Source organism: Erpetoichthys calabaricus, chromosome 2 (assembly GCF_900747795.2).
Source record: "Erpetoichthys calabaricus chromosome 2, fErpCal1.3, whole genome shotgun sequence".
Lineage (NCBI taxonomy): Eukaryota > Metazoa > Chordata > Cladistia > Polypteriformes > Polypteridae > Erpetoichthys > Erpetoichthys calabaricus.
This window is the reverse complement of record NC_041395.2, coordinates 121,194,036-121,221,117: the sequence shown is the minus strand read 5'-3', so window position 1 is coordinate 121,221,117 and position 27,082 is coordinate 121,194,036. Positions and strand designations below refer to the sequence as shown.

General features: G+C 40.1%; 2 protein-coding genes across 2 annotated transcripts in view; both read left to right on the top strand.

The window, feature by feature from the left end:
* The window catches only part of kpna4 (karyopherin alpha 4 (importin alpha 3)), a 31,895-nt gene extending 25,784 nt beyond the window's left edge, over window positions 1–6,111 (top strand). The window contains exons 14-17 of the mRNA XM_028794460.2: window positions 442–513; window positions 722–884; window positions 1,470–1,564; window positions 4,207–6,111. Of these exons, the coding sequence (XP_028650293.1) occupies window positions 442–513; window positions 722–884; window positions 1,470–1,564; window positions 4,207–4,302 (426 nt within the window). The 3' untranslated portion in view covers window positions 4,303–6,111. The remainder of the gene's footprint in view (window positions 1–441; window positions 514–721; window positions 885–1,469; window positions 1,565–4,206) is intronic.
* A 719-nt stretch (window positions 6,112–6,830) lies between these two features.
* On the top strand, window positions 6,831–25,487 carry trim59 (tripartite motif containing 59). Its single transcript, XM_028794461.2, has 2 exons — window positions 6,831–7,021; window positions 21,178–25,487. Exon 2 carries the CDS (start codon window positions 21,184–21,186, stop codon window positions 22,420–22,422), a length of 1,239 nt encoding a protein of 412 aa, XP_028650294.1. The 5' UTR covers window positions 6,831–7,021; window positions 21,178–21,183; the 3' UTR covers window positions 22,423–25,487.
* Window positions 25,488–27,082: the final 1,595 nt, after the last annotated feature.

The following is a 27,082-nucleotide window of genomic DNA, read 5'->3' as shown; positions in this document are numbered from 1 at the left end:
AAACATATTTGCAGTTTGTTATTATTAACTACTAGCTGTGTAAGCCTGTGCTGTAAAAAGCCTGGGCTCCTAGAAACTATTGAGTGTCAGGAAAAAAAATGGAAATGCAGAGTCTGCAGTTTTGTTTTGTGGACGTGCTCGCCCCCCATTGTCTATCAGCGGGTAAGCGAGTTTCTCTGACTCTTTAACTTGGAGCTTCATTGGTGTAGCCTCGCTCTTCCAGGTTGGACAGACAGCCATATACGCACAGACACACACACTTCCATGTGTAGACGTTCATATATACGATTACTGAAAGCTAGCATATCTATCACACAAATTGTGTATAGTAGAGAAATCCTGAATAGATTGCTGAATTCAGCATGCAAAGGTATTTAACAGTTTATAAGTGACAAGAAACCAATTGTATACATCTAATCCATATTCTGTTTCTGTTAATAGGGTGATTTTGGTACACAGAAAGAAGCTGCATGGGCAATAAGTAACTTGACCATTAGTGGAAGGAAGGATCAGGTGAGAAAATTGAGTTTTGTGTTGTTTTTTTTTGTAATATTTAAGTAAAGAAGCGTTGAATCTTTGTTTAGGTTACACTTTAATGTTAAAACATTTTTTTTTCATGTCTTGTATGAAATAGATAATGGCATTTTTAGTATACTATTCTTAACTGCTTGTTTGCAACCTAATTTGAATTAAACATTATTTTGTTCCTTAACATTGATAGGTAGCGTACCTTATCCAGCAAAGCGTTATCCCTCCATTTTGCAACCTTCTTACAGTCAAAGATGCACAGGTTGTGCAGGTTGTATTGGATGGACTCAGTAACATCCTAAAAATGGCAGATGATGAAGCAGAAACAATTGCTAACCTGATTGAAGAGTGTGGAGGTTTGTATTGAATTTCAGATTTAAACATGTATTTATAACTGTATGAATCCCATTAGCTGACTGTGAATCTTATATAGCTGTCCACCAGTTTTAATGGCTATTGAGACATGTAAGGTTCTTTTTTTTTTTTTTTTTGTACTGCTACATTGGGCCAACCAATTATGTGTAATGGGTTCTTTTGAAGCAAATAGACTGAGTATGGCCGCCTTCTCAAAAAAACCAAATGTACATCTTGTTTTTGTTTTAATAGTGACATTCCTTCTAAGCAATAGAAAAGATAGAACAGTAAATGATAAAGTTAAGACAGATCATTTAGAACCAAGAAGATGCCAAAATCGGAACACAGACCTTATTTTGTTACACCTTCAATTTCTATGAAGTCAGGAATGCTCTGAAATCCTTGTGTACTATTAACATGGTCATTTTATACTGCTGTAAATATTCGATAGCTTTACTGTTCGATAATTGTTCAAAAAATTGTGAAGTATTTTATGTCTCTGGTTTAGTTTGTATGATTTATTTTTTCCTCCTAAAAACAGTTGGGTAATAACCTGCTTAGTTAACTGAACATTTTGTACTTCTTAGGTTTGGAGAAAATAGAGCATTTACAAAATCATGAAAATGAGGACATCTATAAACTGGCCTATGAAATTATTGATCAGTTCTTCTCTTCTGATGACGTAAGTGTAATTGGGCACAGAATTGTTATACTGCCGTGATGTACTTTACGTCTTTGTATTACTTAATAGGCTTTATACAAGAAAAAATGTGCTCAGAAAAACTTGCACACCTAAATCGGATACATCCTTAGTTCAGTTCTGTTATATTTAGTTAAGATTATGTGTTTTATTTGGCTGTCTTCTCATTTGAATATAGATATTTTTTACTTTAGAAGACAAACATGCTTTATTTTTGTTATACAACTACATTTACTGCACCATGCAGAGGTATTATACCACCCAAGAAAATTTTAATAGCTTATGTGGACAGTAAATGTTTGTTTTGAATGCAAAAACATCATATGACATTAGATTAAACGTAGCAAACTGTGAAACAAAAAGTAACAACAATTCCTTGCGTTTCCTAGAAGCATATTGCTATGTTGTGAGGTGACTTGATTGATGCAAGCTTGATTCCCAGACCACTCCTTGAGGCTTCCGAGCCATTCCATGTGTTTGGTAAATTCTACCAATGTTTCACACATCGGATTCAAGTCAGTGAGGTGGTGATTATCTAATACCAGTTGTACTGGTGGTGCTATGTAATTAACAAGTGAATGATACCCATAAGTACTAGGGTTCCTCAAGGAGAGGTTTGCGAATGTGTTACCACATTTTCACAGAATATTCTTAGTATTGTATCAGCAAGCAGTAGCATATCATCTATATTTTCAAGATGTGGTGTTCAAGCTTTCATAAAGAGGAGTGAAGAAATTGGACAAGACAGACAATGCTGTGTGACAGAAGAATATCTGGCAGAGTCATCCGACACTGGAGTTCATGCTTCAGCCATGTGAACAAGTCAAAACAAAGGGTTTTGTAAACCATGTTGCAGACACTAAGAAGCCATTCTTGTAGAAAGGTAACAAGTAGAAGAGATGGTACACAGAAGAACGTAATACATAGAGTAACAACCAGTAGATGGAAACTTTATAGGAGAATGAGTGCAAACACAAAATTTGTATTCATAACACCAGTAGGTTAGGAGAAGCATTAGCAAGAAGCACAGTAATGCCGATCTGCAGCCTTCTGTGAAGCATAGTGATGATACTATAATAGGCTGCATCTCAGCCATTGGTGTGGGTTTTTGGCTAAAAAAAATAGTGATTGCTGAGAAATATTTATTCATTTAGTTGACTTTTATCCAAAGCATCTTGCAAATGAAGTCAATATTAGGGTCTGGTTTGAAATGTATTATAAACAGATTTTGATTAATGTTGCTATACCATTAGGAAAATCATTCAGCATGATAATGACCCCAAACACATTGCAGGCACAATTATGACCAATTTAGACCAAAGGTGGAGCGCTACAGTATTAGAAAGGCAATCTCAAAACCACTTCAACATAATTCCAGTTGTGCAAGATCACAAGGAAAAGGGGAACAAAGCAGCCTGAGTAAAGGAAAGTCAAGGGAAATCCTTTAAGAAGCTTGAAAAACTTGCCACAGGACTTGTAAAAGGAGTCAGCAGTGTACCAATTTTGCATTCTAAGACAGGACATACAAAATACTGATTTGGTTTTAGAAAAAACGCAGGACATTCTTGTTACCTTTTAATTATTGTCTTGATGATTGTGTGTTACACTGATGTTCTAGTGTGTTCATGAGCAAATAAACACTTAATGCCCAAACAACCACATTTACAAATTTTCATTGCTTGGCCTAAGACTTCTGCACAGTACCATATAAATAAGACACTTAACTATTTTTAGCAAAAGTGTTTTGTGCAGGCATTCATGTATTTGTACCTACTCCTGCATTGTCATAAAACAATGGTATAAATGGAGAACTATAGAAACATTGGGCTAAAGTGCGCCCTTTTTTTTTTTTTTTCTTTCTAGTCCACACATCAGCAAAAGATTTTTTTAAAGCAATCGCTTTTGATGAAACAGAACTTTTGCTACTGACTACCATTTTTCATGAGACAAAACCTGATTTACAGCCATCACCTTTTTCAGGTTGTTTTCCTTATTACCCAGAGCTGACATGTTACTTTTCTGAGTTGACAGAAATCTATGTGGTTGCCCCAATTTATTAAGAAGCAGATCTATGTAAATCATCTGGGGTGGTCCCATTGGATCTTAAATATGCAAAAGAAGCTAATGACTTGAAGGACAAATGGTAGTTGCAGCACTGTACATGCTGTCTAACCAGGGCAAGCAAACCTTTCTTACACACAACTTGCAGTGGGTCCCAATGACTATTGCATTGTAGTTGCGAGTTTGTGCAACAGCATACCAGCTCAAAAAAAACTATCGTCAGTCCTAACTCCTAGCTACTGGTGGTGCTAGAAAGGTTAGTATTTTGTGCACTGTGAAGATGACCATAAGAAAGCAAAACCACCTAAAGCCCTAGAGTGTTTTTCTAAAGTCAAAAGTAGTTGGGCTGTGTAGTTATCTGCTCTGTTCATTGGAGAAAAAATGGCATCAAATTAGCAATGATGTATTTTTGTTTTTATTTCTGGTATGATTTTTAGGCAACTGGATTAAACAATCTTGCATATTATAAGCATTAGACAGATTCCTCATTTACTATAGTCAATGCTGCATTTATCTTTTGTGTATCTTAATTTACATCATCTTTTTTTTTTTTGTCTTGATAGATTGAAGATCCTAGCCTGGTACCAGAGGCAATTCAAGGTGGAACATTTGGTTTCAATTCATCAGCTAATGTGCCAACCGAAGGATTTCAGTTTTAAAAAAAGAAAAACCCTACCTGGAGTTAATTACGTGATGCAGCTCTGTAATTTGAAATTAGATCCATTGTGCTTGGCTCATGGGATCCACTGCTGCATTAAATCGGAGAGAAAATGTGTGGATTTCGTTTGGAGTCAGAGAGAAACCCAAATGAAGTGATGGCGAGTGGGTGCGAATGAGAGTGAGTGGCAAAATGTTGCAAAATCTACACTTGAATGCTTTGAGGATGTTTTCAAGAAACTGCAAGTTTTTGAAGATCAACGGCAAAGAAGGATTGGAAAACCACGATACAAATTCAAACAATTGGGTGAAAATGATACCATATCGGAGCTTATGGACATGTAGCCAGCAGAAGCAGGAAATTGGTCAGCTTGTCAGTCTAGAGTCTCAGAACCAAGGCCTGGTTATAAAACGCTGTGTGAATGGACCCATGTATGAATGTCTGGACTCAATACGGTGGAGCCAGGTTCATCTCAAGTCCAGGGCTCTCCATTCATGAAACCTCCTCCCGTGTCCAGGAGTGTAGCGTGTGTACGAGAGTATGGGTGTGATGTATGTGAACGCATGCAAAACTTGATTTGCCTCTAACGGGCTGATTTAATAAACCCAAACAAAAAAAACAAAAAAAAAACACCAAAATAACGTTGTGTTAGTATTACTTTACACTGGACAATGTAATTGACTGGGTGAGCAGCAGTGCATTGTATAATATACATTTAGTAGCTTTTTGTTTACTTGCATAGGTTTTTTTTTTTTTTTTTTTGTTGGCTTCCCCCCTTTTTTAGAAATTTTATTTTTGAAAATTTTTACACCTTTTTATTTTAAACGCTTGGATAAAAACATTAAGGAAAAATGGACGGCACCCCTGTGTGTTTACACCAGGTGTTGATTTGATGCTGTGAATAATTTTCCATATCTATTAAAAAGGAAAAATGTTACAAATTGTCTAATTTTACCTTCCTGCATGAATAATAGTTGTTTACCGTGGACCCCATTGAACTGCTTTGCAGTGCAGTACACAGTTGCCATAACCAAATGCTTTGTACTTGTATCACAATCATGTGATAAGATGGCCATTAACTTGTAATATGGTGAATCACAGTCTCTGCATGTACTAAATGGCAGCATAGTTTTATTTTAGACATTTTGTTAGGGTGGGTATTTTTACAACAGTGCTGTGTTAATAACTGTTAATCTTTTTTTTTTCTTTTTCAGAATTTAGGGTCATTTCTATAAAATTTGCACATGTACTGCTAACGATGGACTGATTGAAAGGTGTATTGTAGATGTATAAATATTTGTTGCAGCACCTTTAACCATACGCATATACCTTTTTTAACCATTTGTTTAGAAATAGACAGCCACGAACAATCTTATCTTGAGTCACTTTAGGGGAGTTTTTTTTTCTTTACTATTTAAAATTTTATTTTCCTGTTTTTGAGGTGTTTATACACTAAAACCATTAATTGTGGGCTTCTCTTTAAGGTGGCTCATTGTAGGAAAACATTGTGCCTTCCCTTTTCAGCACAAGTGATGCATGCACAGGCTTGCTCAGTTTTAAGTTCAAGGCTAGCCACCAGTAGCTTTTGTGATCTAGACATATTTTTGTGTTACTTAATTTCATAACACTGTAGAAAGGACTATTTTTTGTGGTCGCATTTTGTTGAGTTAGGTTCTTTTTTCCTTGGCATCTTTTGTCAGCAAAGTGTGGTTTCAAAAGAGGGAAAGATCTACAAGTAGTACGTTTAAACTGTCATTTTTAGATTAAAAGGAAACATCTTTGGAGGACAAAAAATAAACGTTGAAACCCACATGTGGCGAGTAGTCTTTTTGTTTTTTAAAAAATATTTTAGGTGATCATACTGCATTTTTGCACTTAAATGCCGTCGCTTTCTTCACGGAGAGATTTGCTTCCATTTCTGTACCTGTACCCAGATTAAACGAGGTCCTTAACTGGCAGCACGCGGTGCGAGAGGCCACTCACTGGACAGCCCATCGCACGGCACACACAGCTATATACTTCCAGAGAGGGCCTGTTTGACAGCCAAAGTAACGTGATCTGCAGGTCATTTCTAATTTCTCCGAGTTTTCTATCGAATCACAGTTTTGGAACCCTTTTGAAAATGGGCCGTGGAACAAGGCATCTCGCCTTCCTTCAACATCGAAAGATTATTCAAAACAGCTACCGGGACCAAGTATCCGATATTCTGGAAAGGTGCTAAACGTCTTAGAGCATGCACTCAGTAATGATGAACACAATTAGCTTTCATTTGGCTGACTTCCTTGGACGTTGCTAGAACCTTCGGGGCATTTTGTAAATTTAAACAAGCGAACCCTAACAATAATACATTTTTCGTGAAATCCGATTGGAGAATTTTTCGCGATTATAAGCATTCTCACGGTGGTAACAGAAGATGCAAACTGCCGACATTCACATACCTGGTGATCTAACCGGCTGTATGACAGCCCTCCGTAATAAACATCAGAGTTGGCGTCGTTCCAGCCTGCCGAGAGGCGTGTGCTATAGTTCGGCTCTTCGGTTTTACTGTTTTTATTCAAACGTGTCGCGGGTCGGATTCTGATTGGCACCCGAGCCCGCCTCCTGGACGGCGCATGTGTAGTTGATGTTTATCCGACACCTGGCCGGCCGTTCAGTTTGCAGTCACAGTACTTTAGAAACTTCACGTCCTGTGGCTGCTAATCTCGGGTCCAGCACAGCTGGTAAGTACAGAGCGAGGGCTGCTTTTAACCGTAATGGACTATGACGGGGTTTACTAGAGCGAATGTTCGAAACCGTTTAGGTACATCGGACACTGACGCAAGTGTCCAGAACTAGTCGAGACTCGGTTCACTTATGGAATGACGTTTGGGAATGGTTTTACTGATGACTGAGAGCAGCGGGGGAGTCCATTTACTTCAGTAAAAAAAAAAAAAAGTGCTTTACGTTTTTTAGACGCCGGATACAGTATTGGTGCTTCTCTGTTTGATGGGTGTCCGAGACGAGGCTGAAGTTGGTTGTTTTTCTGAGCGTGATTTACATTTTTACATTTGTAAAGCAAGCGTCTCGTAATTGCGGGAGAAATCGGTTTACTTGAGCAGTTTGCCCACCAGTGACGGTTAGTAGTAATGAAACGGGACAACGCTAACGTTAACTACGGCACTTACTTGCAGCCCCTTATTCGGATGGCAACTTCCTCGCTTCTAGCCAGCTACCTGTTCACATATCTTGTGTAATATACTTACTTAACCACCGTTAACAGAAAGACGGATGCTTTGGTTAAGATGCAGTCGAGTTTTGCCCGGCCCAGCGCGGGCACCTGGGTCAGAGTGACATTCATTTTGACGTTTAAAGGGCACTGTAAATGTTTAAATGGCGTTGTGGCCATCCTCCTTTTCAGTCTTGAGAAATGAGAGGTGCCCTAAGACTGCATAGGTGCCTTGATTTTTTTTTTTCTGTATGTATCTTGCCAGGCCTCTGCCACTTTACGCATTTATTTTCGATCTTAAACACTGACGGTATTTGCTATTCTTTAAGGGCCCCCCAAAAAATCTCATTGTACTGTTTTATACATTTATTTTGACTTATCCCATACTGAAATAGGAAATTCAGACGAGGCAGATGGTAGTGGCAAAGCGACATAACAGGTTACTTGTCTAAGAGGTTATAACTGAAATAATAAGTGGGTGAATAAAAAGAGTTCACTTGTAAGTACAGTCACTGGCCACATTTTTTTTTTTTCCTTTTTTGGCCCAACTGTTCGTTAACGCAGATGGTCTGGTTTTCCACCTAGACAGTCATGCACAATCGGGCAGGGTATTTTAGTTAACGTTCTACCAGATATTTGAATGATTAAGTAATGAGCTGAGCGGCGTTGACACTGCTGCGATTGCTGGGATCAGACGCGGTGCTTCGAGCCCCTTAAAGATACCTAGATAGAAGTTTGGGCGGCTTCACACCCAAGCTGACTACTATTTTTAAATCCGTTGTGCAAGGGAAAAAAATGGCTTGGACTTTTCATGTTGGCACTTCTCCTTGGAAATATGTGCATTTTATAATGACAGAAAAAAAAATCTATTTGTATTTGCACTCCCTTTTAACCTATGAAACCTGCTCTTTTTCATTCTAACCAACAGCAGTGAAATATCACCCAACCACCTTTCACTTGAAGTTTAAAACCCGTCAGTTTCACAGCCAGCCACAGTTCATTCAGCAGATGGACTGTCAGTTTATTGATGGAATTGAGCATTGTTGTAGGTATCAATCAGTTATGACAGATAAAACGGCTTTTATAAATACATTTAAAAAAAGAGAAACCTAAAATGGGTTTTCAAAACAGGAGTGCTGAGGTGGGATAACTACAGTAGAGAAAGTATATTTTCAGAATCAGAACATCTTTATTTCGGTAGCTCTACGACTCTCTGACCACGTTTTGTAAAGGGGGGGGGGATATAAAAAAATTACAAGAAAAAAGTTTGAAAGGTATAGGAAGACAATCTCACTCTAAGAAACATTAAACCAAATCAGCATATATATATTTTTTTTTTTGAAAGAATAGTTCATGTGTGAACAAATGTGTTACTTCACTTTGAAATAAATGTGAATGTGTTGCTTGTGTTTTTGTGATGCTGTACATTTCACATAAGGGGAAGAAAAAAAAAGTTATTTTCGTGCTGAAGAGGAAAGAAGCTAAGAAACCCATTTCAGTAATGCACCTGATTAAGGCTTTAAAGCTGAAATGACATATCTTGCTTCCATTTGTCTTCAGAATAGAAATAACCTTTAACTTTTGTTTCCTTTGCAGATGCCTGCTGATATGGCCCTTCACTAACTTTTCGTTTATGGTGTTTCAATATATAGTAAAATCGACGTAGTTTGTTTCTACTGTTTGTTATAGGTTGTACCCCCTGATGGTGCTAAACTACTTAGCCCTGCCGACTTATGTGCATTAGGTGTCAATTTGCCAATCAAAAGAGTGACATTAATGGATGTTTGCAGTGTGGAGTATTTGAGTGGCAGTTTGCTGGTTTGAAAGTGGACTAACCAATATTGGGATAGATTTTGTGAGAGTAGGAATTCATTGTGATTGGGCTATAAAGTGTTTGTCAAATCTGGTATTCCTGCATGCACCACTTTGCCACTCTCTGGCACCATAATTAGTGAGTAAAGACTACCTTATCTCAAAACTTCTTTGTTCAAACTCACTTAATCCAATTCAGGGGCTTTGTTTCACATAATATTGATTTTAATAGAAAAGTCAGAAATTTGATTGCAGCAAAATGACATGAAGATTTATAAAACTTAGCGTACAAACAGTTTTATGCAATTTAATGTTTATAAATCCTTACTGTAAATATGATTGCATGAGCGTGCCTCAAATGCTGCCATGAAACACCCATATTAAGAGCATGCTAATCAGCCTCATGCATATACATTCATGCTGCTGCAGAACTTCATTGGCTGGTAGAGCAGCTTCACCCTGCTTAGATGTTGAGACCCGCTACCTGCATCCAAGAGAATCAACTAAGAGTGCAGGACCAAGCATGGAAATATAGCATCTCTCCTCTGTGTTTGGGGGGTGTAAGGCGCCATCACTTGGCACAAGTAAAGACATAATTGCATTTATAATTAATAGTACAGGCTCTATGAAACACTGAGGTTAAGCCAGTTAACTTACCAACAATCCAGTTACCGCATACAGCATCATCATGTCTATCAAGGTTACTTTGTCTCAAAATACATGAATCACAGGTAGGTCTAGGTCCCTGAGACATGATGTGTGTCTGTCACCTGTTGGATGACTTATGCATTGTGGGAAAGTCACTGCTTATAGTTAACAAAAGCAGCTTTATTCTTACTAGGTGCCCTTCCTGCAATATGAGTGTAGTAAAGTGCTCTGATTACATTAGGAGAACCAAACATTGCTGCAGTTTACCTTTTCAAGTTGTCAAAAACGTTTTTTCTTTTTTGTATGCATCTCCCACACTATACAAAAACTACATGTAGTGCCTCGCTGGTCAGTTAATGGCTTTCAACACCGCAGACATGATGGCTGAGATATTCCTTACCTTTCGGGACAGTTTTTGCAGAAGTGACAACAGGTAGTTGACGTAAACTGAGGAAAAAGCAAAACATTTCTTCAATCCAAATATGTAACATTGGTCCTTTTTAAAGTAGAACTAAAATACAGTTTGTACATTTGAGGTGTACTGTTTTTGTCACACCAACCCCACATCCTGATAATGGCTCGGTGATAAGAATTATGTGTGCAAGTTGTCATTTAGCTGGTTTGCTTGCATTTCCCTGCTTGATCAAGGGTGTTGTCATTTCACTGTTTCTCCAAAATCTTGCATATGTGTGGATCAGAGTTGCCATAAATATATGTAAGCTTTTGCATCAAATTTTATAAATCCCAATGTTTGGATGGGAAGTTCCATAGGCATATTTGGGACCTATTTTTGGCTGTATGCAAGCTTTATAAACGAGTGAGGTCATTAAATGAAGTGGTCTTCTCCATTCCTGTAAAGAATGTACTTCAGTTAAATAGGTTTTAATGAAATTTTATAGCCCTCCAAGACCCCTTAGCATTTGTGTGTGCACATGTGTTTATGAAATAAAAAATGATGCATGTGTATAATCACATAACATTCTCAGGCCTGCTTAATCAAATTCAGGGTGGGCAGAGCCCATCTGAACAACATTAGGTGAACAGAAGATACTGCGATACCATTTTTTATATCATAAGGCTACTTTAGAATGACCATCCATCCATTATCCAACCCGCTATATCCTAACTACAGGGTCACAGGGGTCTATTGGAGCCAATCCCAGCCAACACAGGGCGCAAGGCCACCGCAGGGCTCACACACAGCACACACCACACACTAGGGACAATTTAGAATCGCCAGTGTACCTAACCTGCATGTCTTTGGACTGTGGGAGGAAACCCACGCAGACACGGGGAGAACATATGCAGGGAGGACCCGGGAAGCGAACCCAAGTCTCCTAACTGTGAGGCAGCAGCGCTACCACTGCGCCACCATGCCGCCCCTAGAATGACCATTCAAGCTAATATGTGGCATGTCTTTGGGATGTGGGAAGGCACATAAACTCCAAATCAGGGAACTGGAGTAAATGATTTGAAGCCAGAGTGTCAGATTAGTGAGGCAGCAGCATGCCCCTGTAATGAAATGATTACTAGTGCAATGACACTCGCACCATTTTAGGTAGAAGTGCAGTTGCCTATGCCTTCTCTTTCTTAATCAGAATCATCTTTCCATCTGTTAATCAATGGTTATTTATTTTGACCACTTGGTTCCAACCGTCACAGATAAGAAGAAAAGAGCCTGCCCGTTTTTTACAGTGTGCCATCATATAATCTAAGTTAATGATAGGACTCCTGCTTCTCTGTTCCTGAAGTTGTTGTGTGCATTGAAAATGAAGCTGCTATGTAATAAATAACAAATCGGTGCAATGAATATCCATTGAGAGACATGCATTCTTACTGGCTTGTTAATATTGTGTTAATGTTTACTTGTATAAAGCACATTTCTATTTTGTATGAGCAGGGTGCTTTATACTACTGCAAATGAAATAATTAAATGGAACACAGAACAGATAAAGCACATGACAAATACATGTGCAGTTTTAATTTAACACTGGCTAGCTAGCGGCCAGGAGAGGCATGGGGGCAGCAGGTTTTCTTTGTAGTTACTCTTCCTATAATTCATCTGCTCAATGCCATTTGATCCAGATTCAAGTTGCTGGGAACCAGGGCACAAAGCAGGAGCAAACCTTGAACCTGGTTTGGGGATGAGTGTTATTGGTGCATTATAGGACACGCATCCGGCACTCGCTCATATAAGGACAAAGTAGAGGCTCTCTAGTAAAGAGTGAACATGATCACCAATTGGTGTCATTTGTGTACAGAATTTTCTCTTTTCACTTTAAGTATTTATACTCTGTGTGTGAAATACCCCATGATGTTTAAGGGGTCCTGTTAGTACTCTATAGCTGGCTTAATACTGAAATCTTACTTTGGCACTGCAACTAGCTATGGAGAATGCTGTCCCTTGCGATCATAGACTAATCAGCAAACAAGCCACATCAACCTCGTACTTCTGACTAGCACTATTCAGAATAGCCACTTTTATAAAATGGTGATTTCCTTGTGCCGTGAACTAGTTTGCTACAGTACCATCCTGCCACAGACATGTACGTGAAAGGTAAAAGCAGGTTATTTTGAGGGTAATACAGTGCTACACAGCAGCATGAACACTGATGGTTTCACAGCAAAGTCTGTTACTTTCTATTGTTCATCATCATACTCTTCTGCATCACTGGGACCACAGCAAGCTCTAACCGGTTCTTTTTGTTTTTTGGTACTGTATACTGTATTTCATAGCAAAGTCTATGCTATCTTTCTCAAACCCTTCCATTGTTGTCAAAGGACCTGTTTCTCTTCCTTGTCAAATGATCTGATGCCGCTGAAACACTTTAGCATGCCCAACATCCAACACTGCCCAAAAAACCCAGTTCAACGGCCATTCTGCAGGCTGCCATGAGGATGGTCTCTTTCCACCCAGCCTAAAACTGCCTTTCCTTCCAACGTGTGAAAAGCATTCTGCTACAGTACTTTCTAGAATACTCAGGAATACTGTACGTAACACTATAACGTGTTTTTAAAATATACACTGCTCAAACGCTTGAATCACACATTGGATCTCAATGAACAAAATATTCAAGTGGAAAATCTTTACTGAGTGTAATTCGTTGAGAACAAAATGATGTAACAAATGGTCAATGGAAACCAACATCACCAACCCATTGAGGGCTGGATTCAACATCATATTGAAAATTATGGCAAAAATTGAAATCACAGGCTGATCCAACTTGTGTGAATTTCCTCACGGCAACTCATAATGTGACTCAGTACTGTGTATGTCCCCCACATGCCTGACAATGTCTGGGCATGCTTCTGATGAGATGGCAGATGGTGTCGTGGGGGATCTCTTTCCAGGCATCAGTGAGCTCCTGGACAGACTGTGGCACTACTTGACGGGGTTGCATGCACCGATACATAACATCTCAGAAGTTCTCAATTGCATTCGGGTCTGGGAACTTGTGGGCCAGTCAATGACCTCAATGCCGTTGTCCTCCAGGAGCTGCCAACACACTCTGTCCACATGAGACTGGACATTGTCCTGCACCAGGAGGAACCCACTGCAGCAGCATTAGGTCTGACAGTAGCATTGATGATTTTATCCAGGTACCTAACAACAATCAGGGTACCCTTGCATGTGGAGGTCTGTTACTCCCCAAGGTATGCCTCCCCAAACCATCATTGACCCACTGCCAAACCATGGATGATGTTGTAGGCTGCATAAAGTTCACCACAACATCTCCAGACTCTTTCATGTCTGTCACATCTGTTCTGTGTGAACCTGCTCCCATCTGTGAAAAGAATGGGGCGCCAGTGGAAGAGCTGCCAATTGTGTGTTCGCTGGTGAATGCCAGTCAAGCTGCATGGTGATGGGCTGTGAGCACAAGTCCCACTAGAGGATGTCAGACCCTCATGAGTCTGTTAGTGACAGTTTAGTCAGAAATGTGTGCACCAATAGCCAGCTGGAGGTCATTTTTTAGTGCTCTGGCAGTGCTGTTCCTTGCACAAAGGAGCAGGTAATGGTCTGCTGCTGGGTTGATGCCCTTCTACGGCCCTGCCCAGCTCTCCTTGTGTAACGGCCCATCTCCTGGTATTTCCTCCATGTTTCTGAGAGTGTGCTGGGAGGAGCTGGACTACCTGTGCAACCTGAATCAGCTGTAGGTACTGCCTCATGCTACCAGTAGTGACAAAGACACTAGCAAAACGCAAAACTAGAAAAGAATCAGGCAGGAAGGATAAGAACAGAGCATTTGCCTGACTCCACCATTTGTAAAACCATTCTCTTTTTGGGGTTGTCTTGCTCTTGCCTCTCCAGTGCACTTGTTGTCACTTTCATTTGCACCAAAGTAGGTGAAGTCGATTCACAGTCGCTTAAGCATCCTAAGTGGACAGACTGATATCACTGAAGCTTAACTGACTTGGTGTTAGATTGTGATGATTAAGTGTTCCCTTTAATTTTTTTTGAGTAGTGAATTTTCAGGACCACAGTAATTTTATTTTTAGGTTTTTGGGGGAATATCAGACCCCTGGGATCCCATATTTCACATTTTGTTCATGCTTAGTTTACATTTGTATACAAACATAAGAGATCTGAAATAATTCTCTGAGAGTTAGACACTGTGTGATACTTCATATGTAATTTCAAGGTGCACATGATGTATGGGGAGGGATGCTGTGAAAGGAGTAGAAAAACTACAGGGACACAAATATACTGTGAGGACTTCCTAACCATATAGGCCTGGCACTTTGGGAGTAAAACTGGTGAGTCGCTCCCTCAGTTTTGGACAAATGGATTTTTGAACATTGTTAGCCACTTCACGTGTTCCTTAAAAAATAGTTGTACTTTTGTCAGTGGTCCGATAAACCACACTGATCACTAATTCACCCCAAAGCAACATCTCAGCACCAATCCCTCCTACTCATACTGTTCTGTATCGAAACGCTACAAGCTGGGAGGAAAACAGCAGCCTTTGTAATTTTCAAACAGTCTATTGTGGGAATTTCTCAACATTGTGTCTCAGTTATGGTGTAGAGTGCATTACTGGCAATTTTATTTTCGTCTTGAATCTCCACAGAACGTTTAGCAAGTAAACCATGCTTACTAATTGCAATAGTTGCAGATCTTTCATGCACATAATCTTCCATTAACATTTATAAATGTTTTGTCCTGAAGATCTGTCAATCTGATTGGGCAGATGTATGTTGGAGGATGTTAAAGATGTACCCACATTGCATTTTTTTTAGCAGAGGCTATTAATACCATAATTGAATATCAATGAAGTCAATAGGAATTTAATGATTAATGTGAGCACACCCTTGGTGGCTGTGATTTGGGATAAATACTGTCATGCTTGGTTTACACAATTGCACAGATTTATTCAGGTTTTTCAAGAAACATAAACTTTATTCGTAAACAGCATAATAAAGCAGAGGATGTCTGGGGGAGAACTGAGACAAGGCAATAAGCAAAAAGGACAGATGCTGCACAAGCTTTTAAATACTGTATATGAAGTGCTGCGCGAGAAGCAGATCACGCGACACAGCAGCAGAGCATCTAACGGAGCAAAGAGGAGGCAAACTGTATTTGTTCCCATTGCAACAGTGTTCAAGAGGGGGCCTTGGAGGAGCAACCCCATCCTCCTGGGGTGTGCAGAGCCCCCTTCTTCACAATACAAAGTTTTTTGCAGGTTTCTTTTTGAATTCTAAGTTTTGAAATCTCTTGACTATGACTTGTGGTTTTCGTTTTAACACCTTTTTGGTCTTGGCCCTTTCCTGATTCTCTGCTTACGATTCATCTCCTGGTCCATTACTCCTTTTTCATTCTTTCTCTTCTCAAACTTTGGGCAGAATAAGAACATCCTGCATTTTTCCAAATCTTGTCACTGTGCCACTTGAAGGGCCAGATGTTGTATAAAATAAGTAACAATTAGTGAATGATTGATTTAACTTGCTACAATGTTCAGAACAATCCACAAATTGATGGAAGGTCCTTTATAGCTTAGATAAAGAGTTGCTATTCACATTATTTGATGGCTGAAGGCTCATCATCAAGTGTAGTAAAAGTAATCTGAATATGTGATAGACACACATATAATGTTGCCATTTGTATAGCACAGTAATTATTATGTCGTGTGAATTTAGAATTGTCAGTCAAGGAAGACTAGGACCTGGCATATATTTTATTTTTACTGTCATTTGTGAATTGACACTTAAAGCTGTTTTAATGTAAATCAAGGGAAAGCTGCAGTACTGCTGAACTTTTATGTTCATTTATTGCTATTGAAGGCCCAAAAACAAACAAAAAAAAGTGCTAATTTGCTTTCAAGGAAAAAAGAAATGGCTATGATACGTGGCTGTGAAATACTGCTATGATCTCATACAATTTATAAAATGTACACCCGTTAACAGTCTGGAACTCACAATTTGAGTGAACTGGTCATTGCAAAATCAATTTAGTGGCCACACAGTGTTCTAGAAATACTCCTAAGTATTAATTTCTAAAAATAGTTTCCTGAGCAAAGGATAAAAGATTTACATCAAGTAGTGCCGTATCATTTGTGAAGGACAGCCGGGTCCCATGCCCGGCAGGGACGCCCCTGCTGCATCTATTCCGGGGGAGCCACCATGGGCAGCTCAGTACCTCTCCCGGGACGCTTGGTGGCAGCCTCCCTGGTGGATGATGATTCCCCAACCTGGCGCAAGGCTCCATGGGAGATGGGAGTCCTCCACAGCCTGGTTGGGGGCTTGGATGGCCGCCAGGGGGAGCTGCATGGACTTTCCAGCCCAGCTGGTCGACTCGTCGGCCCCACCAGGAAGGTCAATTAGGACCAGGTAATCAAGCACCTGGAACACTTCCGGGTGGGGTATAAAAAAGACCAGCTACCACCACTCGAGAGAGCCAGAGTCGGGAGGAGGAGGACTAAGCCTGAGGAGGAGGAGGAGGAGGAGGAGTGGTGGTGCTGAGGTGGATAGATAGATAGATAGATAGATAGATAGATAGATAGATAGATAGATAGATAGATGGAGTGGTGTGAAAAACTATTTGCCCCCTTCCTGATTTCTTATTCTTTTGCATGTTTGTCACACAAAATGTTTTTGATCATCAAACACATTTAACCATTAGTCAAATATAACACAAGTAAACACAAAATGCAGTTTTTAAATGATGGTGTTTATTATTTAGGGAGAAAAAAAATCCAAACCTACATGGCCCTGTGTGAAAAAGTAATTGCCCCCTTGTTAAAAAATAACCTAACTGTGGTGTATCACACCTGAGTTCAATTTCCGTAGCCACCCCCAGGCCTGATTACTGCCACACCTGTTTCAATCAAGAAATCACTTAAATAGGAGCTGCCTGACACAGAGAAGTAGACCAAAAGCACCTCAAAAGCTAGACATCATGCCAAGATCCAAAGAAATTCAGGAACAAATGAGAACAGAAGTAATTGAGATCTATCAGTCTGGTAAAGGTTATAAAGCCATTTGTAAAGCTTTGGGACTCCAGCGAACCACAGTGAGAGCCATTATCCACAAATGGCAAAAACATGGAACAGTGGTGAACCTTCCCAGGAGTGGCCGGCCGACCAAAATTACCCCAAGAGCGCAGAGACGACTCATCCGAGAGGTCACAAAAGACCCCAGGACAACGTCTAAAGAACTGCAGGCCTCACTTGCCTCAATTAAGGTCAGTGTTCACGACTCCACCATAAGAAAGAGACTGGGCAAAAACGGCCTGCATGGCAGATTTCCAAGACGCAAACCACTGTTAAGCAAAAAGAACATTAGGGCTCGTCTCAATTTTGCTAAGAAACATCTCAATGATTGCCAAGACTTTTGGGAAAATACCTTGTGGACTGATGAGTCAAAAGTTGAACTTTTTGGAAGGCAAATGTCCCGTTACATCTGGCGTAAAAGGAACACAGCATTTCAGAAAAAGAACATCATACCAACAGTAAAATATGGTGGTGGTAGTGTGATGGTCTGGGGTTGTTTTGCTGCTTCAGGACCTGGAAGGCTTGCTGTGATAGATGGAACCATGAATTCTACTGTCTACCAAAAAATCCTGAAGGAGAATGTCCGGCCATCAGTTCGTCAACTCAAGCTGAAGCGATCTTGGGTGCTGCAACAGGACAATGACCCAAAACACACCAGCAAATCCACCTCTGAATGGCTGAAGAAAAACAAAATGAAGACTTTGGAGTGGCCTAGTCAAAGTCCTGACCTGAATCCAATTGAGATGCTATGGCATGACCTTAAAAAGGCGGTTCATGCTAGAAAACCCTCAAATAAAGCTGAATTACAACAATTTTGCAAAGATGAATGGGCCAAAATTCCTCCAGAGCACTGTAATAGACTCATTGCAAGTTATCGCAAACGCTTGGTTGCAGTTATTGCTGCTAAGGGTGGCCCAACCAGTTATTAGGTTCAGGGGGCAATTACTTTTTCACACAGGGCCATGTAGGTTTGGATTTTTTTTTCTCCCTAAATAATAAAAACCACCATTTACAAACTGCATTTTGTGTTTACTTGTGTTATATTTGACTAATGGTTAAATGTGTTTGATGATCAGAAACATTTTGTGTGACAAACATGCAAAAGAATAAGAAATCAGGAAGGGGGCAAATAGTTTTTCACACCACTGTAGATAGATAGATAGATAGAATAATTGTGAGTGTATTTGGGACTGTGTTGGGCCTGTGGGACACGGGGAAGGCGTGCCCCACGGCTGAAGAAATAATAAAGAGTCTTTATTTAAGTACGTGCCTCTGCCTGAGTCTGTGCCGGGTCGGGCGCTATATAGCACCTTTTACACATTAAAAGCAACATTTATTTATACAGAATGTTTTCACATGTAAGAGTAACTCAAAGTGCATTTTCAGACAGTAAAAGACAAAAAAATCTATAAAAGAGGTAAAATGGAAGAAGCCATAGCTTTAAAATCTCTGATGGTCAGTCAGTCAGTCAGTCATTGTCCAACCCGCTGTATCCTAACTACAGGGTCACGGGGTCTGCTGGAGCCAATCCTAGCCAGCACAGGGTGCAAGGCAGGAACAAACCCCGGGCACGGTGCCAGTCCACTGCAGGACCCACACACCAAGCACACACTAGGAACAATTTAGGATCGCCAATGCACCTAACCTGTATGTCTTTGGTGGGAGGAAACCGGAGCACCCGGAGGAAACCCACGCAGACACGGGGAGAACATGCAAACTCCACGCAAGGAGGACCCGAAAAGCGAACCCAGGTCTCCTAACTGCGAGGCAGCAGCGCTACCCGCTGCGCCACCATGCCACCCCTCTCTGATGGTTACAATGGTAAAAGTCAGTGTTCATTTTGGTAAAATATGTTACGATCAGAATGCCAGAAAGGGGGAGGAAATAAAGCCTTCAGCTGGTGTGGAGGCAGGAGAAGATAAACATCTGGGGCTGAAATGTTTAGAAATTATAAGAAATTGCATACGTCAAACAGGCTAACCACACGTGTCCTCGACCTTATAACCACTCATTCTGCCAGATTAAATGCTCAGTCAGCTGTTTTGTGTCACTGTGTGTATCACACTAAAAATGGAAAATAGAAGCAAAAGCAGAGAGTTGTTGGAGGAGGTAAGAAAGAAGTTAATTTCTATTAAATGTGGAATAAAAACTGGGTTATAGTATATAGTTTTGTCAGTTTCAACTTAGTTCACAGAAAATTGTGAGTGGAAGGGTATCAATATTTTTGCCACATCTGTAAAAGAAATATTTCTGCAATGCCTGTTAAATGAAAAAACCCAGTCTTAGTAATATGCTGTATATGAGATTTACAATTTAGCTTTGAGTCCATAATGAGCTGTAGATTCTTTACTTCAGCCTTGTGATTTGCAAAACCAGATTATCAAGTTCCTTCCTCAGCATCTCAGTTGTTTAGTGTAAGGAAATTACTGCTCTTCTACAGGGTGGTGCAGGAAAAATCGAACCGTTTCCGACCAGCTGGCTCGAGCTATTATACAGGTGGGTGCCGTCGCGATGGCGGAGCCTCGTTGTCGCAACGGGGTCAGCAGCCCCAACTGTGCATTAGTAAGGAAGCTGTGAGCCAGTGGGTACAGACGTGCGTGAAAGAGATCCGGAAGATGTATTCTCTGTAACAGAGGATTGGAATAGTGGAGGCGTATGTGTCTACTGTCTTTCAACAGGATGGAGCGACATGTCACACTTCTCGCGAGGCATTCTCGAATTCACAAAGTCTTCACAGAGGAACGAACTGTCAGCAAAGGTTTGTAGCCACCAAGATTACTGGACCTATCCACTTGCAACTTTTACCTGTGGGGCAATCTGAAGGGAAAAGTGTATGTCAATAATCTGCATCACGTCTATGACAATATGGTGTGGCATGCAGAAAAGATGCACAAGGAAATCATTTCCAGTACCCCCTCTAACTAGTAAATACAGATTTTTGTATTGCATATCTTTAATTTCGTGTATGGGCTAAGAAACGTACGCTTTGGAGTAGGAGATGGTTCGGTTTTTCGTACACCACCCTGTGTAATGCTAATAAGACATTTAATCGGGGCCTTGGGAGCTGTTTGGCATATTAGATCTGCATGCCTCTTGTACTTTGACTTTATGTTCAGAGAAACATAAATGGGAAACATAAAGTGGCCAAATGGGAAGATGTAAGTGCCTAGAATATACTTCAAGGCGAATCATACATAATATCATCCATTTATGGTGTACAGTCACCGGGACTCAGAGGGTTTTTTTTCATTTATGTATGACTGAAACCAGTTTAAAGCACCACCAGAAGGATCAACTCACTGTCTAGGGCCAATAATAAAAATGCTATGATCAGTGGTGCCAAATGCAGCTCTCAAGTGTAAGACAACAAGAACTTACACATTATTAACATTAGCATTTAGTTGCAAGTCATCAAGGACTTTGACCAAAGCAGTTTCTATGCTATAATTGGATCTGAAACCTGAGTGAAACTTCTCATGGCTGTTGAAAACAGTCTAATATTGTCTTCTTCTTGTACATGTGTATTTTAATGCCTTCCATGTAATTTCCAACCTTATCAGTTACCACTCTTGTCTGATGTCCTTCTTCTGGCCATAGGTGTCATGGAGTTACTAAGGTTTGTCATTTTCACAATATGCCTAACAAATTCTGAGTGCTATGCTGACCTGATGGTGATCTTATGTGCCAAGTTATGCAGTATAATCTATTTCATTTTATTTTTCAGCCCAACATGGATTCCTTGGAAGAGGATCTGACCTGTTCCGTGTGTTATTCCCTTTTTGACGATCCCCGTGTCCTGCCATGTTCTCATACATTTTGCAAGAGCTGTTTGCTGAATGTCCTTCAAGTGTCTCTCAACTTCTCCATATGGCGGCCTGTGAGAATTCCCCTGAAGTGCCCCAACTGCAGAAGCATAGTAGACCTTCCTCCATCAGGAGTCGACTCGCTGCCAGTTAATGTATCGTTGAGGGCCATCATTGAGAAATATCAAAGAGGCAGTGAACCCAGGTCAGCTCAGTGTTCACAGCACCCAAGGCAGCCACTGAACGTGTACTGCCTGCAGGATCGACAGTTGATTTGTGGGATATGCCTCACCATAGGTGACCATCGGGGTCACCCAATTGATGACCTAGAGGCTGCTTACATCAAAGAAAGGAACACCCCTAGGAAGCTTGTGGAACAGCTGACTGATGAGCGCTTGGCTGAAATGGGCCTTTTGATTGAAAAGCTAGAGCTCAAGAAAACATTGTGTGAGCAAACCATCAAAGAGGATGAAGAACAGGTCATTAAGTACTTTGAAAAGCTCCATCAAATCTTAGAAGAGAAGAAGCAAGCCTTTTTGGCATCGCTGGAAGAGGCCCAGTGTGAGTCATCAGCAAAATATGATCCACTCATTGAAAACCTTAAATACATGAAGGAGGAGCAACAAGAACTTCTCTCGTGCAGGGCAGCTATTGAAAAAGAGGAATCTGCCCTTGTATTTCTGGAGAAGATTCACTTTTTTCGTGGTAGAGTGGCCACTTTGACTGAAGCAAAGCTTCCTCCCATTGAAAGTTTAGAGCTTTATCCAAGAACAGAGACATTTTTGAAACAAACGTGGTCTGCCGTCACAGTTGGAGCTATCGAGGAAGCACCAATACCAAAAGTCAGTTTCTATACCCATAAAAGCAGAGAAGACTTTAGCAGGCCTGGAGTATTCCTGGGGGACTCACAGATTTGTTTCCTTCTGCTCCTGTTTGCTAGCATGATTGTGTTAGCTGGAATAGCCTTCAATGTTGCTTTCCCTAGCATTTCAGTTTTTCTTGACATGGCCCAGAGTATTTACCACAAAGTCTCTGGATACTGTTACCTAATTTCTGAAGAAATGGCTCATTTGCACACTAATATCAAAGACTCCACGCCAAAATTAAAAACTTTCTTTATCGTTGTAAAGGAGTGCCTACAAGATTTTCTGCTTGGTAAAAAATAATCCATCAGTTATTCCATTTGAACATGTTTACTCAGCACAATTAAAATATGAAAATGAACTCTTGGGAGGACTTGGCAATGGCTGTTTGCATCCAAAAATCGGGTTTTCCCCAGAAGGGTAATACCCACTAACAAGCCATGCATTTTCTGATAAAACACATCCTTTCAACTGCATCTTCACGCCATGCCAAGCCACACATGCACTGACAACAGTTGCCCTCTTTTTCACTGCATTCTCAGAATATCTTGGCTTGAGAATGTTGATCACTTTAGTCAGTCTCACCATATACCTGGAGCCAGGCCAAGAAAAGTGGATGTGGGACTTCCAGCATGGCGGTGTTTCTATGAGATGTTTACCATTTGGCTGGCTGCTGCAGTTTGCTGAGATGTTCACCTGGGGCCTCATGTATAATGCCGTGTGTAGAATTTGCACTAAAATATGGCATATGGACAAAACAGAAATGTGCATAAGGCACAAAAAAATGCAGATGCATAAATCTGTGTGTATGCCAACTTCCACGTTCTTCTGCTACATAAATCCCGGTCAGTGTGAAATGTAACGCATATGCACCCGCCTGCTGCCCCACCACAACTCCTCCCAGAATTACGTCTCTTTGAATATGCAAATCAATATAAATAGCCTCTTAAGTTCAGCGTTCTGTGAAAAGACAATGGCAAAAGCACAGGGAAAAAGGAAGAATTTCAGCGAATACCAAGTGGAGACAAGGAAAAACTTACTATTTGTTGGTTTAAGCAGTGGTATAAACAACAAAACGAAGATGATCGAGTGGCATAGAGTGGCGGAGAAAGTTGAAAGTTCAAGTTCAGAAAGTTGCACAGTGTCCAAAATATAAAGAAGTGGTCGCCGTGAAAAGGCGAGTCGTAGCCCACCATCTGAGTGTCATATGGAAGAGAAAAGAAAAAAAACAGGGACACAGTGGAAAAAAGGTAGAAATTTCCACTTTAATCACATAGTTTATTTTATTATCTTAAAATCGTTTAATTTACTAGTTTCTCAAATCCCATACAATACAATAAAAAACAATGAAAAATATTACAATATGAAAGCATATGTGGGCTCAGGTTGTGCAATATTACAACTGTAATGCAAGTTTACAGTGAGGCAATTGTACTTATAAGTACAAACAGTTCTACTGGGAGCACTTGATGGACTGATTGAGTGCATTTATAGCTCTTGGGATGAAAGTGTTTCTGAACTGCGAGGTCACTACTGGAAAGGCTCTAAAGTGTTTGCCGAATGGGAGAAGCATGTGTTACAAGCTGTATCCCAATAATTCTCTCTGCTCTTGACACAATCTGCCATAGAGCTTTCCCATCAGCTGCTGTATACCTGTGATTCCACACTTGGACACAGTGGGTTAAAATACTATGAGTGGCGCACTGAGAGTAACAACACTAAAGCAGCCATGGCAGTGGAACAGTTTGGCCATTCCGTGCACCATTACATGGTTACAGATTGATTACAGTCAGATGCTTTAAACTAAATAGTGATATGCAGTTAATTTAAGTGTGTTACTGTAGATAAAGCTGTGTCAGGGATGTGAATCTAAAAAATAAAGGTAAACCATACAGGAACAGTAGCACTACATTGATGCTGGGTGCTGCCAGTTTGCAAAACTGAGCCGAAGACTTGCGTACGCAGTGGTTTGAGCAGGCATGAGAATATGCATGGCTGTATGTCAAGTTTAGGTTTTATACATTGCAATGTGAGCCTGGTAATGGGCATACACAACATTTTTGTGCATACACACCATTTATACATGAGGCCCTGGAAATTTTGTACATTGTTGTGGAAACAATAAACTAACTGCTAATTTTGTAATTGTTACAGCTTTGTGGTTACTAAATTCTCCTGCTGTTGCGTATGTGGGGGGCTCTTTGAGCACTAGACCAGAAGCCATATTCCTTCTCACATCATTGCAATTGTGTGGATAGTGCTGTTGGTGCCTTTGTCTTCAGACCATTCACAGTAAGTGTTGTCAGTACTCACTGCCCACATCTAAACACAAAGCATGACTCAGCTATTGTTAATGAATTTTTAAAAATCACAGGCTGTTGCAACCCATTAAAGGGTGAAGCAACTGCTGGGGTTTGAATGTTGTTTCCTTTAGGCCCTGTCACATTACACACGTTTTTCAGCAACTTGCAATAGTAGACCTGATTTATATAATTTTAGAAAGTTGGGGGCAGTCGCCGTGTATTCCTGTGATGGTCAATCATCTGGTCTCATTTAGCCAGCAACTCACTCCTGCCGGTCTGTGACTTGCCCCGATAAAGTCAAGCTGGTTTTATTTTGTCTTTAGCTGTAGGGGTGGGTTCCTGTGTGAGAGATGGTAACCAATGAGCACTCAGATGCAAGTCAATTTCATATAATGCAGCAAAAAAGGATAAGGAATGCAGGTGTTTTTGACCTTGAAAACAGAAATGAGGCTTGTCTGTCTGATGTCTCATGTTTTATATATCATGACAGAATGGACAAAGACCAAAAAAACCAGGAAAGCCTGTGTACAGCGCTGGCTTAGTCAGAGAGCATGTTACTGGCTATCAGAAAAAGCAGCAATCTTGTGACACACTGAAATTGTGAAATTATACTGGAAAGTCATCATTGAGTCGTCTGATTTGACATCCCAAGTGATTTCTAATCTGACGTCCTCTTGCTTTTGAGAACCCTTCAAACCAGATGTTGTGTAATGTGATGCCAGCTTTAGTCACCAGAATGGAGCGTACAGTTCACAGCCAGTAACTATAATGTAACATGGTCAGACACACAAAGCCAGCAGCACTCCAGTTGATTCGAAGGAACTCCTTCAGGGCCTGTTTTTCATCCCAGCTGCTTTCTTAATCAGAAAGAGTTTATTTATGCTCAATCCTTAAATTCCAAGTAAAGAACTTTTAAAAATGGCCTTTGATTAATTGCAAGACACATCATTTCTTGTTCTGTATGATTTTTCGTGCCCGGTCTTCAATGTTTTCACTAAGGCTGCTGTCCGTATAAAATATTTAATTGGAATTAATTGCACAAATAAAACATTTAATTGAAATTAACTGCACTTTAATTGAAATGTTATGTATTTGTTTTATGTGTTTGTTATTTCTGCTTTATAGGAAAATATTCTTAGTGGTAACGTTATAATACAAAACACTTTTAATAACCATGTGCCTAGGGATATTAAATTATTCTTGTTAGAGTATTGTGAGGTTTCACGTCAAAGAAACAGTTCAGTAAACCATGAAACAATAATCAGTCAACAGCTTAAAGTAAGTTTTTTAGTCTAGCACTTTGATTGGTTCTGTCAGTAATACTGTCTTTCAAATTATATAAAGAGGAAAAATAAGACATTAGTAATTTTGTGAGTATTTCATTTAGTCAGTTGCTTAAGCAGACCGGTTTATTTACACCTAAAGGCGAGGTGCTGGAAGGAATTTAAGTATCTCAGGGTTGTGTTCTTGAGTGGGATATCGACATCAGAGCAGCATCTCCAGTCATGCAGACGTAATACCTGTCAGTCTTGGTAAAGATAGAGCTGAGCAAAATGGCAAAGATCTCGATTTACTGGTCAATCACAAGCTTTGTGTAGTGACTGAAAGAATGAGATCGCAAATACAAGAGGCAGAAGTGAGCTTCGTCCGTGGGGTTTCTGGACTCAGCCTTAGTGATAGAGTGCAGACATTTAGGAGAAGCTCAAAGTAGAACCTGCGCATCTAAAGGAGTCAGTTGAGATAGTTCTGACATCTGATTAAGATGTTTTGCGAATGTTGTCTTAAAAACATGTAGAACACACATTAATCACACACATTAAAAGCGATTAATCAGCAGCACTAGTTTTCACTTTTGTGTAATTTAGTGCATGACATAGTCCAAAAAACATTTTGAATTCTCTCTGTGTATCTCTTCTCGTCTGAGATGCTCTGTTATTTTCTCGTGATGTTGTCGGATCTTCACCCACCTTTGGAGAGAAATCTTTGGAAACAAAGAATTTTCTTAGTGTTTCTCCCAAGACCGATGCAACATATTGGTGAAAACAGCAAACAAGACTCTGTGATATATCATGTATAATAAATAATGGCAAGAAAAGTAAAATACATATTGTACATGAAAGAATAACATTCCCTAAGTACTTTCTGAGGGCGTAGCTCATTGAATACTCAGACCTGAGTGACCTATCGAATGTTGGTTGAACTTCAGTTCTACCCACACAAATACACAGAGCACAGTAAACTCTTCAGGCACTGACGGACTTGTTTCTGTCTTAAACGGTTGTAAGTGTGGAGTTTGAATTGTTGACTGATTTTTACTGATGGTCCTAAAGTTATTCTTACTGCTTTGCACTCTGTTTGTTATTAAGATATTGCTGTAATTTCTACATAATTTACAGATATTCCTAAGCAGAAAATCCACCTTTTATATAGAAAAATAAGTATAAAACACTGCTGTTCACATGTGAAAATAATCTTTTTACAGTATTTTTGAAGATGTAAATGACAAGTTGAGTTGTTCTGCTAACTAGTTAATGTTACTTACATTTCCTTTTAGCACACACGGGCCATGGAAGTCATTAAAACACCAGAAATGTAACAAACGAGGACTCCACATGGTACATGATACTCACTGGGCTAAATGTGTTAGCCATATTGTTACA